This window comes from Plecotus auritus (assembly GCF_963455305.1).
Source record: "Plecotus auritus genome assembly, chromosome: 4".
NCBI classification, from domain to species: Eukaryota; Metazoa; Chordata; class Mammalia; order Chiroptera; family Vespertilionidae; genus Plecotus; species Plecotus auritus.
Window position 1 is genome coordinate 38,001,590 of NC_137775.1, and position 16,455 is coordinate 38,018,044.

Genomic DNA, 16,455 nt, shown 5'->3' on the forward strand with positions numbered 1-16,455 from the left:
AGCACAGATGTTATAAAAACACACTCAGAAGCCTCTCTGTCCTTTGGTACTGACACCATTCACACCTTCCAAAAGGAGAGATTACCTCCTAACAGGCTTTAGAATCAATCATTCTCTCTCTCTTAATATTTAAGTTCATGAAGCATACTTCTTCCATGTATGGTTGCTGTCAATTTATATACAAAATAGAGGCCCGGTGCACGGATTCGTACACCAGTGGGGTCCCTCAGCCTGGCCTGCGCCCTCTTGTAATCCAGGACACCTGAGGGATTAGTAATGCAGGAAGCAGCAGGCCAGGGAGGAGCCCTAGCCTGCTGGGTGCTGTGCTGCTCCTGCTCATCCTGGGGGCCCCGCTGTGCCTGCCACCACTGCTCAGGAGTGCTGCAACTGAGGCAGGAGAGGCTAGCGCTGCCGCAGTGGTGCTCCCACTGTGGGAACGCACTGACCACCGGGGGCAGCTTCTGCGTTGAGCATCTGCCCCCTGGTGGTCAGTGCACATCATAGCGACCGGTCAAACGGTCCACCGGTCGACCAGTTGCTTAGGGTTTTATATATAGAGATTAAATCAGTAACTGATAAGACTAAAGGGACCTTTCTTATTTAAAATGATGATTTATTCTTCTTATTAAAATGGTATGTTCTTGAGTTAGCTGGTTTTCTCAGTGGTTAGAGCATTGGACAGAAGGGTCATGGGTTGGATTCCTGGTCAAGGGCATGTACTTCAGTGCAGGCTCAATCCCCAGCCCAATGGATGTGTCTCTCTCACATCAATATATCTTTCCCTCTCCTCCTCTCTCTCTCTCTCTTCCTCTCCCTCCCTCCCTCTGTCTCCCTCTCTCCCGTCCATTCTCTCTAAAAATCAATGAAAAAATATCCTCAGGGAAGGATTTTTTTAAAAAATGATATGTTCTCAGTATAGAAAATCTGAGAAAGAAACAGAAAGAAGGAAGAACAGTCACCCATAGTCTTATCGCCTGCATACCACCAGCAAGCACCTCAGTGTCTTTTCTTCCCAAATAATTTCTAGTCATAGAGTCTCAATCATGTGATCCTTCTTACTGTAACATGAGCATTTTTTCATATTACTAACAATATTCTGTAAACATAGGTTTTAGTTTCTGTTTAATTTTATATTACAGGCATGCCTTACGTTTAATTTACTTAGCCATTACCTTTTTATTAAGCAATTAGCAAGTTTTCTAATTACAGTTCAAATTGTAAATAACACTTCATAGAACCTCTTTATATGTCTTTTTTAAGTATCTCTTTAGCACAGACTCAGGCAAAGCGCAGACCCATTTTTAAGGTTTTTGTTTTTGTTTGTTTTAACCCTCACCCAAGGATATGTTTTTATTGATTTTTAGAGAGAGAGAAAAGCATCGATGTGAGAGAGAAATATCAATCAGTTGCCTCCCACAAGCGCCCCTACTGGGGATCGAACCCACAACCTTTATTGTAGGGGACGACACTCCAACCAACTGAGCCACCCAGCCAGGGCAAGGTTGTGGTAGTTTTTTATAATATTGTCAAATTGGTTTACAACCAGGTTATCCATTTACTCCTAGTTTTCTATCATCAGTATATGAGAATATGCATTTAAAGGAACCTTCATTACTATTGCGCAGACTTCTTTTTTAAATTTTATTAATTTAGAGGTGAAAGTATCTCACTACTCTAAATTGAGTGTCTTTGATTACTACTGAAGGTAACATTTTCTGATATGTTTCACAAGTTGTTTTTCCATTCTTTGACTTGCCAGTTCACATCATATTCCATTTACATAATCTTAGACTTTTTCGTATCTGTATAAATTCCTTATATACTAAAATATTAACCCAAGAGAATTGAAAGCATATGTCCACACAAAAGCTTATACATGAATGGTCCTAGCAGCACTATTCATAATAGCCAAAAAGTGGAAACAGCCCCAATGTCTATCAACGGATGAATGGTAAACAAGTGGTATATCCATACAGTGGAATACTTTCAACCATAAAAAGGAATGAAGTACTAATTTGTACTACAAAATGAATGAGCCTTGAAAACATTATGCCAAGTAAAAGCAGCCAGTCACCAGAAGCCTCATATTGTATGATCCCATTTATATGAAACGTCTAGAATTGGCAAATCCATAAAGACAGAAAGTAGATTAGCGGTTGCCAGGGGCTGGAGTGAAAAGGGAATGGGGAGTAACTGCTTAATGAATGCATGTTTCTTTTGGGCGTAATGAAAATGTCCTGGAATTAGATAGTGGTAATGGTTTCCTTTGTAAATATATTTAAAACCACTGGACTGTACACTTTATGAAGGTGAATCTTATGGTGTATGAATTATATCTCAATAAAAAGAAAATAAGATAAAATTGTAAAATACTAACCACAAGGAACTTCGATGTGATCCAATAAGGGGTTGGGGAAGGCCTGAAAAGCTTTACAATCTGTGCTCTAAATCTTTCTGAACCTTTGGCATAGACAGTTAAAACATGTCCCTGTTTTTACCACCATTTCACTCCGAGTAAAGTGAATGTGGAAAGAAAACGTCCTTCCCTCCTTTTGGAGCCTTTCCATGATTTGGTGTTAAACCCTCATCTGGCCACTTGGGTTTGGGAATGGTTCCAGCATTCAGTTGACTGCACTGTTAAATTTCACCATTGGCATCTAATGCTTCCATTTCCCTTTTTATTAAGTGCTTTTGCATCTCTGAGCTTTGGGGAATGGAAGATGATACAGAAGGGAAAGGAGAACACACTATGGGGGCGGGAGCTGTGCTTCTCAGCCTGGGGGTCATTTGAATGAGACAAGCCAGAGAGGGGGAGCCAAACATATATTCTAGGTGCCGGGAATGTGGCTTTTCCTTAGAGTAAAGTGACATTGTACAAGTGGTCCATATTAGTTCAGTTCCCTTGCTGTGCGGCGCAGAACAAGGTATATCCTCCTCACCCTCCAGTGGGTCTTTGCAAGTTGTGCATAAATGATCACATGGGCCCAGCTCCACGTGGACTCTTATTTTTGAAACAGAGCTTTGATTTGATTTTTCACATAGGCTCTGTTCTCCCATTGTTGCATATGGCCCGTGCTGGCATTGTATGTATTTCTGCTTTTACATCTGTCTTCTCACAGAGGTGTAGTGTTGATCACTTGTGTGTGGGTGGGGGCCTTGCCCTCCAAAGACTCCATCGAGAGTAGAAATCTGTTATTTTGTGCTTGGAGGTGGCATTTCATGTATAACTCAGTTTATGCAGTAAATACGTTGAAGAAGGTTTTACTGGTAAACAAATCACGTTTTAAGTGCAGTAGGAAGGCTCACTTTTATACCAAGGAGACCGATGCTGACTCCTTCTTGATATACATAAATACCCCACCACGTCTAGGAAATCATAGGAAACTCTGGGCTGCTTTGCTATCATTGGCTCAAGCGTTCATTAAGATGCCAAACTACATCAAGGGAGCTGGTGACTCACCACGCCTGGCATGGTCCCAGCACCCCTACAGAGCCAGTCTCGGGGGGCAGGTGTGAGTGTGGGGGAGTGAGGCCCAGGACCTGAAATCAGGGCCTTCATCAGCCATACATATGAAGTTGGGTTCACTAGAACTAGAGGACCTTCCCCACAGGTCCCTCCCAGCCACACGCTTGCGTGGACTGACCTGGATTCCATGGGGCAGGAGGCAGCTCCAGGATAAAGGCTTCATGTGCTGACCATGGTATCACTCTGTCTGGCATCAGATCCCATTTCCACCCCTGACTGAGCCATGGGCAAATTCCCAAACTTCTCTGTTCTTCCATTGTAACGTGAGGGAAATGAGAATACCTCCGTCTCCGTCTTAGTATTGTCCTGAAAATTTAGTGAGTCAGCCTTCCCAGTCATCTCGGACCCTTCTGTCCTGCTTGCAGACCCTTGTGGGGTGTCAGGATCCAATGTCCTACAAAGAGGATTTGAAAATCATCATAAAGGATTGAAAGTGTTAGGAAATTTGGGTGACAAGTCCTGTGTCCCAACTACCATTGCTAGCAATGTGGCACTCGCCTGTCACTAAACGGGAAAACCAAGGCCAGCCTTCCCTGTGCTTGAAGGGATTCATTTTCTCCATTGAGAACATTGCAAAATTTCTCAGGTTGATTCGTGTGGGTGTTTCCAGTTTTGCAAGAAGCAATAGCCCCCTGCCATGAATCTTCTTTCCGGAAGTCCTTTCTGATGTGTCTCTGCCACATGTTGTTATCCTCCTGCCTCCCGCTGTCACTGTTGACCGGAAAAGGGTGTTTGCTTGTTAAGCTGCCAGTTTTTGCTTTTCTCCCAGAGAAGTGGGTGGAACTGTGTAGTAGATCTACAGTTCAGCTCTAAGTCCTTTTTCAACCTCCCCATCTCAGTTACGTGTGTTTGGTTTCTAGGTTCCCAGGATACATGCCACATCAGAGTACCGGCCAACGTGGCTTTCCTGTCACCCTCCAGAGTCTGGGCTGTCAGGAGCAAGAGTGGTGACTGATGCCTAGGGGCTGTCGCTCCTTTACAAGCACCTAGGCTGGTTTCTGAGACAAAAGTGCTTATGCTGCTAAAATTAGTTAGTTATTGTCAGCTTCACCTTTCCTCCTCCTGCCATCCCCTCCTCTGCCTGCAAGTTTATGTGTCTCAAGAGAAAGTAATCTGCCTTTGCAGAAGACTGCCAGTGGCCTTTTTCCATTTTTGGTACCGAGCTCTCACACACCTGTGAAATCTTCTCAGAAACCCTGCAGCGTTATACCCTGAGCATACAGGTGGTGCTTTATCGACTGGCATGTGAGAAAACATGAGCACATCTGTGTTTAATGGCCATTAGCAGAACAGACCGTGGTCTCGTGGTCTCTGGCATCAGTGGAGGTAATGTAGTTCAACCGGACTCACTGTGGACCAGCAGCCTAGGCCCAGAGGAGCAGAGAGATCCCATCCTCTATGTCAGTTTTAGTCAGTCACCCGAGGGCTATGTGAAGACGGATTCTGGGGCTGCACATGGCATAGCACCAGAAAGTGCTATGGTCAATTGATGGCGTCTGCCATGCTCACAGAAGGAAGGTGTGGCCATCCTTGCAATCTCCCTTTAGCAACTCTTCCTGGAGTTGCTTAATACTGCTGGCACATATAAGAAGATCCACCAAACTAAAGAAATTGTAAGCAAATCAGATTTTACATGCATTACAGAAACAGAGCCCCTCAGTTTGCAGGACTGGCAGATAGGGAGATCCGTAGCTATAATCTAGACACCTTGACAACAGGCCCAGGATCCTATTTGTCAGAGTGCTTGCCCATCGGTTTTTCTAGGCACAGCAACATGCAGAGAAAGATGGTCATGAGTTCATGGTGTGTGATTTACTGATCAGAGTAACTCCAGGGCCCTAGCTCTTTCAGAATGGCATTACTCAGAGTTTCCCAATGCCCCACAGATCTTGAGCAAGTATAGTAGTGCATTAGTTCATCGTGGACCTACAGCATTGGCCATAAAAGCCCCACCACAAAACTGTGCGTAATGAAGAATGTTTTTGTTTTAACTCAGATGCTGAGAAGTTTGCCTCGTGGCAAGGAGCCTGAAGTCACATTGAGCAAATTCATATAGCATCTTTTGCTCTTCCATCAGGGAATGGTTAGTCAGGCCTCCCCAAGGGGGAGGAAGAAGACCACAAGCTCTTACACAAATATTTTCATTGTGATTAGCTTTTAATGGCCTGAACCTGCGTTTACTGATTTATTTCAGAGTCTTCATGTTTGTCAATGAAAGGAAAAGAATAAGCAAGATCTCTGCAGAAACATTCCTTATTCAAAATTCCAAATGCATGAAGTGGTAACGGAGCTGTCCCTTCTATAAAAGAGAATTGTTTTCTCCAAGATGATATGAGTTTTGTGTGTTTGTTTTTTTGTTTTGTATTTAAACATTTAACAAATATTTATTGAGTTCCTGCAGCATGCCAGGCACTGTCTTGGACACTAGGGATATAATAATGAAACAAAAATAATAATAATAATCCCTGTCTTTAAGGAACTCACTATGTACTTCCTTCCATTATTTTATAGAATTATATGTAAGCTGTTACTCATTTATTTTAGTAGATTTTGAAGGACTGTTTTTTCCTTAGTTTGGTTAGATGTAGGGTCCTATTTTCATATTTTCAGCAAGGTCGTGATAATAGAGTTTGTTTTGTTTTGTTTTGTTTTGTTTTGTTTTGTTAGAGTTGGAAGAGTAGTTTATGAGGGTTCTCATTGATTTTTTTTTAATCTTCACTCGAGGATATGTTTTTATTTATTTTAGAGAGAGCAGAGGGAGTGAGAGAGAGAGAGAGAGAGAGAGAAAGAAACATCTATGTGAAAGAGAAATATCAATCGGTTGTCTCCCGTATGGACCCCGACCAGGGATCAAACCTGCAATCTTTTGCTGTATAGGATGACACACCAACCAATTGAGCCATACTGGCCAGGGCAAGTTTAGATTATTTTCTCTATCACAGAGACAAGCTTCTAGAGAAAAATCAGAGCATTTCGTGTCGATTTTTTTTAATTGCCTCCTTTTACCTAGCAAGCCTCTTTTCCTAAGAAAGGCATTCTAGATCACATGCTAATCGTATAGCTGTAAGGGAAACTGCTGTTATATGGTTTCAAAGGTATAAACCTTCCCCTCCATAAATCAGGATTCCCCAGCCTTGCCACACTTCAACAGTTAGAGCTAGGTAACCCTTTGTCCTTGGAAGCTATTCTGTTCACTGTGGGGTGTTTAGCAGCATCCTTGCCTCTTCCCACTAGGTGCCAGCAGTACCTCTCGTTCCCGAGATGTGACAACAAAGATGCCTCCAGGCATTTGGTCTAGATGCAGAGAGAAAGAATGCGTCCCTCCATCAGTCCCGGCGGAGAACCACTGGTGTTATGGATGTTATTCTGTGATTCAGGTCTCACATCCTCGAGGCACAGTACATCAGTGAGAGCCCTGATAAAAAACACCGGGACAAGAAGTGTCTTCTGTCTGTCCTTTGTAGAAGCTTGGAATAACTTTCTACTATGAAAGAGTTAATCTAAAGTGAGCAAGACATTTTTCAGTCTTATGAAGCAACACCAACAACAAATGATGACATTTCTTCAGAAAATCATGCCTTGGAGATATTTTGCATTTCCTTTTGGAAACTTGTTAAAATCCTATTCATTTACCGTAAGTTAGAGAGCATGTTGGACCTAGTATACTCTAAGTTAATCTCAAATGATTTACAAGTAAATGTGTTCCAGATTTGGTGATCTCAGCTCAAGCAGTAGGCGGCTCATTTCCAAATATTTCCATTCTCAGGAACCGACATTCAATTCAATAAGTATTTGTTGAAACATGCAATGCGAGAGGACTTTAGAACAATCGGAGGTTGCTTCCATGGCCCCGTCCAGCAGAAAAGCAGTGCGCAGAACAGTGGCCCCGAGAGCCTCCATGTCTGACGTGGCACTCCCCACTTTGGTTTGCAAGATCCTGTGGGAAAGCTAGCTTTTTCATTCTCCTTCGCCGCACCAAGCCCATTCCCATCGTCTACCAGCTGTGCCCTCCCCAGTGAATATATGTAATTATGCATGATGTCATGTGTTTCTTATTTAGTTCTTTGGTCCCAAATGGGCCACTTCTCAGAGTTTTGCCAGGGACATCCATTGCACGTTCTACCTCCCCACTGTCAGCTTGACAGGGTATTTTAGTCCATAGTGGGGTCGTTTAACCAACTTGCCTTGTATTTCTGAATCATCTTCACTTCTCATGCACACCAGTAGAGTAAAAAATGCAGGACAAACTTCTGATAAAAGTCACTGGAAGAACCATTGGTCTTGATGTAGAAAGAAAGAAAGAAAGGGTGAAAGAGAAACACAGTGGGCTAGAGAATCTTCACTCATTCAGTTGCTCTTCACTGATGACCTACTATGTGCCAGGCACTGGCAATATAGCTATGACAAAAATGGGCAGGGCCCTGCTTTCTGGAACTCACAGTTGATCGGGCAGTGAAACAAGAGAACAGGCCACGTTTTAATATGGCACAACAGGTGCCAATATGAGGCAAATCAAGATGCCATGGGAACGCTTTAAGAAGAGCACCACCCCAGCCTGGGAGTGGGGGAATCAGAGGCTTTGCAGAGGAAGCAGTGTCTTATCTGGGACTTGAAGGATCTCTTGCGTATCAAAGAGGAGAGGGAAAGAGCATTCGAGGCCATGTTCCAAGGCCTAAAGGACAGCAGAAAAAAATGGAGCCTTTGAGGACATGAGAAGCTCAGAATGTTTGGATAGTGGAGTGTGAGACAGGAAGAGGGAGAAGTAAACAAGAAAAAGCAAATAAGGACGCTTCTCAGGATTCTGACTTGAGCAACTGGGTCATTGCTGGTGCCATTTACTGAGATTAGGAGCTCAGGAGAAATATGTTTGGAGGAGGGTAGGGTGGCAAAGACTCGAGTTTTTAATCCACCACTACCCCTAGAACACGGAAATGGCTTTTTAAATGTTTTTGAAAGATGCCAAAAGCTAATGGAAATGGAAGGTGCTAAGTTGCAGCTTTTAGTTTTGTTCCTGATACGATTTGACCTCTTAGTTTCTGCCAGTTTAGCTTTTTATCCAGCAACTATTGCTTCATTTTGATACTTACCGTTATCATATTGCTTAAATTTTACCAAATGAGTCTTGAACATTGGGTATCCTGAGTGAAGGAGTACAGTGAGGCATTAAGGGTCTGTATTCAGGCTTTTCCAACACACCTCTACCCTCTTTTAGAATATGTTTTTTTATTATTATTTATTTATTTACTTGTTTATTTTAGAGATAAAGGAAAGGAAAGGGAGAGAGAGAAAAAAAACATGATGTGAGAGAGAAACATCTTTTGGACACCTCCCATCTGCACCCTGACTGGGGACCAAACCCCAACCTAGGCATGTGCCCTGACCCACCACGTTTCCAGGCATGGGACAATGCCCAACCAATTGAGCCACACTGGCCAGGGATTTACCCTCTTCTTTAAATGTCCTTTGCCATGATGGAGTTTTTTTATTCTAATACTGTGTAGACTCATTTTCTAGAGCATACATTACTTTTGGAGATGACTAAAAATAGCATAATAATAAGTATTATTGGGCTGCTTCTATGCAAGTGTGTGATATCACAGAATTTTAAGGTGTGCAGACCACATTTGAGGAAAATTGCTGTGTGGTGAACATCAACTCTGTGTTGATCCCATCGCTCAGAGCATATGGGGAACAAATGTGGTTGTCAAGTTAAGGGCACTGAGATTGCTTCTAACGATCAACCCCAGCCACTGCTTTGTCTCATGCCCTCACAGGCTTCAGATATCCAGGGGCCTCTTTCATAGTCAAGCAACCGGGAACGAAGGAGCATCCAAGTTCACGTGCCTCCTTTCTGTTTTTGGCAGGAATTTAGATAATGGGCTGTGTGCAATGTAAGGATAAAGAAGCAACAAAACTGACAGAGGAGAGGGATGGCAGCCTGAACCAGAGCTCCGGGTACCGCTATGGCACAGACCCCACTCCTCAGCACTACCCCAGCTTCGGCGTGACCTCCATCCCAAACTACAACAACTTCCACGCAGCCGGAGGCCAGGGGCTCACCGTCTTTGGGGGTGTGAACTCTTCGTCTCATACTGGGACCTTGCGTACGAGAGGAGGGACAGGTAAGCCCCAACGGTGACAGAGGGCTGGGGGGAGGGGACAGCTGCTCTTCATTCTTTTGGCAATTGAAGATTGGTGCTCCAGCTCCTTTTGACTAAGGACTTCATATTTAAGTTTTTATTAATTTCCACCTATCTTCTACCAGATAAGGGGCTGTAAAAAAAAAAAAAAAAGCCAGAGTTTCACATACACATCAGAATGCTGGAGACAGCAGTGCAGGAACCCCGCCTGGCTGCTCTGTGAGGGCCTGCTTGGTGTGAGGCACAGCTCTCCCAGGCACTGAGGGCAGTTGCTCTCCACCTTGGCTGACTGGCTCGGACAACTAGGCAGCTTTTCTGAAATACAGATGCCTGAGCCCCTCTTGGAGCTTTTGAATCAGAAGCTCCAGGACTGGATCTGAGAACACATATTTTGAGTTTTCCAGATATTAATGCACTCATATTTCCCGGCTGAAAGCCAGGGATAGCGTCTTCTCCCTCACCTTCCTAATTTTCAGCCTGCCTGTCACTGCCCAGCCAGTGGGCCATTTGGCAGCATTATTTTTTGGCCGTTCGTCATCTTTGATTCTCTCTCTGACCTCCCTATTATGTTCATTATGACTGAGTTTATCAGCCCCTAAGTATTTCCATGTATCTTCCGTATTTTAAAACTGAATCGTATGTATCCTTAAGGGATATTTTTCTTTTTTTAAGTTTCCTTCTCTTTCCCACCAAGGGCTATGTTTCACAGCCATGTGCATTTGCTGACTGAGCTAATACTTTGTAAAATATCTGGCATACATTCTCAGACATATGTTTTCCAAAACATTTGCAAGTTATCTCATGCATCCTTAGTCTTCCAAATCTTCTCCCAGTATGTGAATCATGGTAACTAGATATGGGACATTATTTGTTCCAAAATTGTTTTGTTCATTACAGACGTTTAAGGAAATATACATCAACCATTGTGCTCTCAACTCATCTGGGAGCCAGTGTCTCATATAAGGACCCTTTGTGCCTTGTTACTGGGGGAGTTGCTGTTACTGAGACGTTAGCAGGGGTTTTCATGCCCCTGCATGCACGAGGCCAGTGCATGTATATCCATGCACCTGGCCCAGAGCTTTGGGCATTGAGCCTTGTGTGAAGGTGGACCTAGCTTTCCCTTTAAAGCAGGCCTTGCTTGGGTGAATGAATGCTAAGCACACTTACTTGTCCTTCCTGCCTTCCGGAATGGCGCCTAGAATGGAGGGAGGGAGGAAAGAGGCTGTCAGGCTGTCTCGGAAAGTCTCTTGAGGATGCAGGAGAGAGAAAAAAAGAGCCAGCACTGCACCCAGCCATCCACCCTGTGCCTGCTGAGTGCTCTGCCAACAAGACTCTGAATTCTGCTGATACAGGCATTGACTTTGTTCATTCATTCGTCAGTGCTGGATATGAATCCATGTGTCCGCAGGTGTCATTCATAAAGTCACTAGAGGGGTCATAAAGCTACTTGTCTTGAATGTGTGGGTCTATAGTATAGACTCTATACTGTACTCAGAGACAACCTTAGTATAAAGGCCATCTGGTCCTTATAAATCTGAAAGTTAAAAACATTATCCCCAAATACTGGCGGATCTTTGTGCCTTGCATTATTTGGCTTTATTATGCATGCACGTCTTTCTTCTCGCCACTGCTTTCAGAACATTAAGGCCAGGGACAGTGGCTATGTGTTTCTGCGACCTCCTTTGACTCTCCCTTCCATTTCTAGAGGAAAAAAATACCTGGTGAGCCCAGCCGGCATGGCTCAATGTTAAGCATCAACCTATGAAGCAGGAGGTCATGGTTTGATTCCCAGTCCAGGCACATGCTCAGGTTGTGGGCTGGATCCCCAGTGAGGGGCATGCAGGAGGCAGCCAGTCAATGATCCTCTCTCATCATTGATGTTTCTGTCTCTCCTTCTCCCTTCCTCTCTGAAATCAATAAAAACATATTTTTCAAAAACAAACAAAAAACACCCTATGAGAACTTGCTGGCTGGTCGAGGGAGAGAGTGGAAGTGTTCATCCTCGTGTGCTTGTCTTACACACAATGCACCTTTGGTTTGTTTTTAAATTATGTAATGAAAGGAATCTGTTGGCAGAGTGTTCAATGAGAATAAATAATAAGCATGGTTTTATAGGCTCCTGTTATTTTGTTTTTAGCCATTTCTTTTTTAACCTTTTAAAGAAATCTGAAGAAATGAGGACCGTTGCCAAATGAGCCATGCTTTGCAGGGTCAGACCCTCTGAATGCCAGCCCTCCTACGGGAGGTCTCACTAGGAATGGGGTAGAAAGACGAGCCCTGCCTCCCGCTCTGGTTCTTGAGTAGTCCCCCGGGCACATCTGTTCCCTTGGAACCACCCACTCAGCCAAACGGCAGCTTGGTGAAGAGTAGAATCCACACCAAGCACTGAAGGTGTATAGATCAAATGAGAAGCCAGAGAGCAGAGAAATGGGGTGTATTAGTTATCAATTGCCGCATAATAAATTACCACCAAACTTAGCAACTTTAAAATGATGCACATTTATTATGTCACAGTCTCTGTGGGTCAGGAACCTAGGAATAACTTAGCCGGGTCCTGTGTTTCAGAGTCTCTCACAGGCTACAATCTAGGTGTGCTGGCTGGACTACAGTCGCCTCGCCGTCCAACGGGGAAGGATCTGCTGCCAAGCTCGTGGCGTTGGCAGGATTAAGTTCTTCGCTGGTTGTTGGCCATAGGCCACCCACAGTCTTTGTCGTGTGGGCCTCTCCAAAATGGCAGTTTGCTTCATGAAAGTGTTGGAGCCAAAGTGACAATAGAATGAGACTGCTAGGAAGACAGAAGTCACAATCATATGAAGCCTAATCACTGAAGAGACATCCCATCATCTTTGCCATGTTCTATTGGTTAGAAGCAAGTCACCAGGCTCGCCCACACTCAGGGGAGGGGGATTGCACAAGGGCATGAATACCAGGAGGTGGGAATCACTGAGGCTGTCTCAGCATCCTGCCTACTACGTGGAGGAAGTGGGACAGATGGGACACAGGACAGTCTGTGCTGTTAATAGCAAACTTCCGCAAAGCAGGCAAGACCTGTGTGGGGACTCAATCAGAAGAGAAGAATAGGGTGGGTATGAGGAAGTGCAAGAACTACACGTCAGTGTGAGGAGAGGCAACATCAAGGTGAGACGGGAGATCCAAAAACAATTGCAGATGCAAAGGGCAAGATACCCTCTAATGAGTGAACATTTACAGAGGCTTCTCAGCCCCCAGCTGCAGGAGTTTCCTGCTACATCCTGCCTTACTGTTATGCCAGGGAAGAGGGATGCATTTACCAGAACCTAACGTGGGCCCCCGAGTGTCAGATAAAGGGTGTCCGATTGCTACAGAGCTCTGCAAATCCGAGCGTTACACTGCTGCCGCCCCTCCACTGTGGACATGATATTAACATCTGTCTCTTCCCGAGGATTCATTCCAAAGTGCATAGAGGAAAGTCCTTCAACTCCAGAGGGATCGAACAACGCTTTGCCGCAAGGACCAAGGCATAAGTCCAGCCTGGACTCTGGGTTCACACATTAATTACAAGGCCGCAGCATGTTGTCCGTGCTGATTAGCTTTAGATTTTAAGAATGAGGTTTTAGCGAAGATTTAATTTCTTGGAATTAATTTCCTCTTGTGATATCTCTCCCCTTTCGGTTCATTTTTTCCAGGAGTGACCCTGTTTGTGGCCCTTTATGATTATGAAGCAAGGACAGAAGATGACCTGAGTTTTCACAAAGGAGAGAAATTTCAGATATTGAACAGCTCGTAAGTTTGGAGAGGAAGGGGAAGCGTGTGCCTTTCAGATTGGGAAAATATCCTTGCTGCCAGTCTGCGCCTTTTCAGATGTATTAATTGCTGGGAGAACCCTGTTCAGTTCATTCATTCACACCAATTTAATTTGAGAAACGAAGAGGCTGTGACCAGTGCTGTATTTTATGGCACTGTCTGTGTGGGGCGCTTTTGGGAAGCTACCCATAGCAGCCGAGTCGATGGTTTTGGTTTGGGTTTTGGTTTAAAGGTTATAAATGCCCCCATGTCACTCGCTGCAAATCTGCGTTTTGAGAAGATTGGCACAGGCCTGGCTAGCCACACTACCCTCCCTCTGCCTGGGGATTTTCTTCACATTTCAGATGTTACACTAGCTAAACCCTCGCTTAAGGCTGGCAACAAGTTCCTTCTGTTTTCAAAACTGCTAAACATTCCAGTTGGGTGAAGCCTGTGGAGGCATTGCCCCATATGAAAATTTGTGAGTGACTGAAATCTTTGTGAGGTGGGAGAAGAAGTGATCTCGCCCACTCTTGAGTAACTTCAATGTGTGCATTTTAAATGTGGCCGTAGGAACAACAGTCAACAGGCCATGGGGGAAGTTCAAGGGTGAGAATCATTCACTCTTCAAATACTACAATGAATACTTCCATTAGGAAGAGTAAATAGGGGTCGGATCTCGCTGTAGTTTTTAAATATTGCTTCTGTCCGGTGAAGGCAGTGTGCATGCATGAGTGCCCTCCAGAAAAAATCCGGGCACTGGAGAAGGTGGAGGTGTCCAACATTGACATGACAAGCCTTGTCTCCTGCACCTCAGCTTTTCCTGTGAGTGTTCCCAGTGGTAGGGAAGGAGTGGGGACCCCTCTGCAAGCTTTCCTGTGCCCCAAGTCTGGTTGACCTGTCCTCTGCTCCCTGAGCGAACTGGATTTCATGATGGTGGAAGGACCTGAGGCCTGGCTCTTCTGCTTCCCAAAGAGCATGGGTACAGAACACTCGGAGTTCCTTGTGGGATGTGGCAGGGACTGAGGTGTGGTCTCCTGTCCCAGCCAATCTCCCCACATCTCATGGAGGGGAAAGGCCCCAGGAATTCTCTTTGAAATAGTAAACAGCTGCCACTTATTAAAGGCTCCATATGTGCCAGCCATGTGCTAAGTTGCAAATGTTCACATTTATTCTCCACAACAACTGCCTGAGGTGTGTCTCATAGTCATCACTGTACACATGTGGAGCCAGAAGCTCAAGTTTGGAAGCTGCCCAGGTGCACAGAGGAGCTAGCAGGTGCCAGAGCCAAGAGTGACATGTGGGGATGCATCCTAAATACGGTGTCAGGTTTGGTCTTGGAAAGGCCCAGAGACTCCCATCAGAGGGGACTGAACCATTCAAGTTACATGAGGGTGAAAGGTTGGCTGGGGTGTGGGAGGAGAAAATTTGGCTTTGATCTCTTCTGATATCCAATACCTTATTGTTAGTTTGATTCTCAGATGAATGTTTCTTGTCAGAGTGTACTGACTTTGAAATACACTCCACTTTCCCTCCCCATTTCATGTAATATTCCCTCAAAGCCAAGGTTGGTTAGAACTTTTAACCAGATCCTGAACGGTAAGAACTAAGGAGTGGCAGCAAGTGCTGTTCCCAGTTCTTCTGCAGGTTCTCTCCACACTGCAAGTGGACTTGGCCTTGCAAGCCAGTCCTGCCAAAGTCAAAGCCATGACTTCGTCCTTTGTTAATGTGGATAGACCCTAAAATGGCATCCAATTGAAATTTTGGAGAAACACTCAAAACAAGATCTGATCTATCTCAATCTGTATTTTGTGATTTGCCTTTAATGTTTATGGAAGGCTTTGAGCCTCTGACCCTGTTCTCTTAGAAGAAAATATTACCAGGTTTTTTCCCTTTAATGTTTTTCCTTCTTGCCAATGGAATTCCTCATCCTACATGCCATGTAAAGGTTCTGCGGGAAATAAGGTTTCTGTAACAAATGCAATAACCTGAAGTCAAGGGTAATAACGGGGAAGACAAAATCATGAAGGAAAAACAAAGCAGCAATACAGAACCAGATGGCATGTGTCTCCCCTCCCCCAGCCTCTCCCTGGCAGAGGGAGGGGTGGGCTCTGTCTCCCTGGGGCAGCTGCCACACCTCCCATTGTGTGTCTTCCTACTCCTTTCCCTGACTGGAGGCAGAAATGGGAGGCCACAGGGCTGGCTTTTGTGTTTTAAAGTGCAGCATGAACCATGTGATCTGTGTGTGTGCATATGTGCCCAGAGTTAATGGCACTGCTGCCCAGCCTGGGGGTGGGTGGTCCTTCGTTGACCTGTAGTAAGTATTCAGTGTGGCATATTTGGACAGTATTAAACTTGAACCCATTTTGCAAAACATCTTTGTTTAATTCATCTGTTTCATTCTCTATTTTCTCATTTCATGATGAGTGACTTACCACCTAGAAACAGCTATTCTTCAAAATATAATAAACAGAGTGGAACAGGGGTCATTGCCTAGGGTAGTGACTCTTTTCAAATTCTTTTCATCAGGATAAGAAAAAATCCTGGTTTAGAGCCCCACCAAACATTTGATAAAATTGTTATGGATCATGCTCTCTGAAAGTCAGATGGGCAGTGTCAATTTAGAAAGAATCCAGCATTTAAAATAAAACGGCTTGCCGAAACCGGTTTGGCTCAGTGGATAGAGCGTCGGCCTGCGGACTGAAGGGTCCCAGGTTCGATTCCGGTCAAGGGCATGTACCTGGGTTGCGGGCACATCCCCAGTGGGAGGTGTGCAGGAGGCAGCTGATCGATGTTTCTCTCTCATCGATGTTTCTAGCTCTCTATCCTTCTCCCTTCCTCTCTGTAAAATATCAATAAAATATAAAAAATAAAATAAAAATAAAATAAAATAAAACGGCTCCACAGCTGGTCAGATCAAGGCTGACCTTCCTTTGCAAAGACCACGTCCTGGCTCCATCAGGGCTCCCAGCTCCTGGGACCACAAGCCCTATGAGCAGTTTTGGGGATTGGGCTACACTCTTAATA

The 16,455-nt window shown here is 44.5% G+C and overlaps 1 protein-coding gene across 9 annotated transcripts in view; it reads left to right on the forward strand.

Annotated features, from left to right (window-relative positions):
- The window catches only part of FYN (FYN proto-oncogene, Src family tyrosine kinase), a 210,837-nt gene that overhangs the window by 143,270 nt on the left and 51,112 nt on the right, over positions 1-16,455 (forward strand). For all 9 annotated transcript variants that reach the window (XM_080665740.1, XM_080665748.1, XM_080665743.1 and 6 more), the window contains 2 exons: positions 9,391-9,648; positions 13,332-13,428. In XM_080665740.1, coding sequence (XP_080521866.1) covers positions 9,402-9,648; positions 13,332-13,428 — 344 coding nt within the window. In that variant the 5' untranslated portion in view covers positions 9,391-9,401. The remainder of the gene's footprint in view (positions 1-9,390; positions 9,649-13,331; positions 13,429-16,455) is intronic.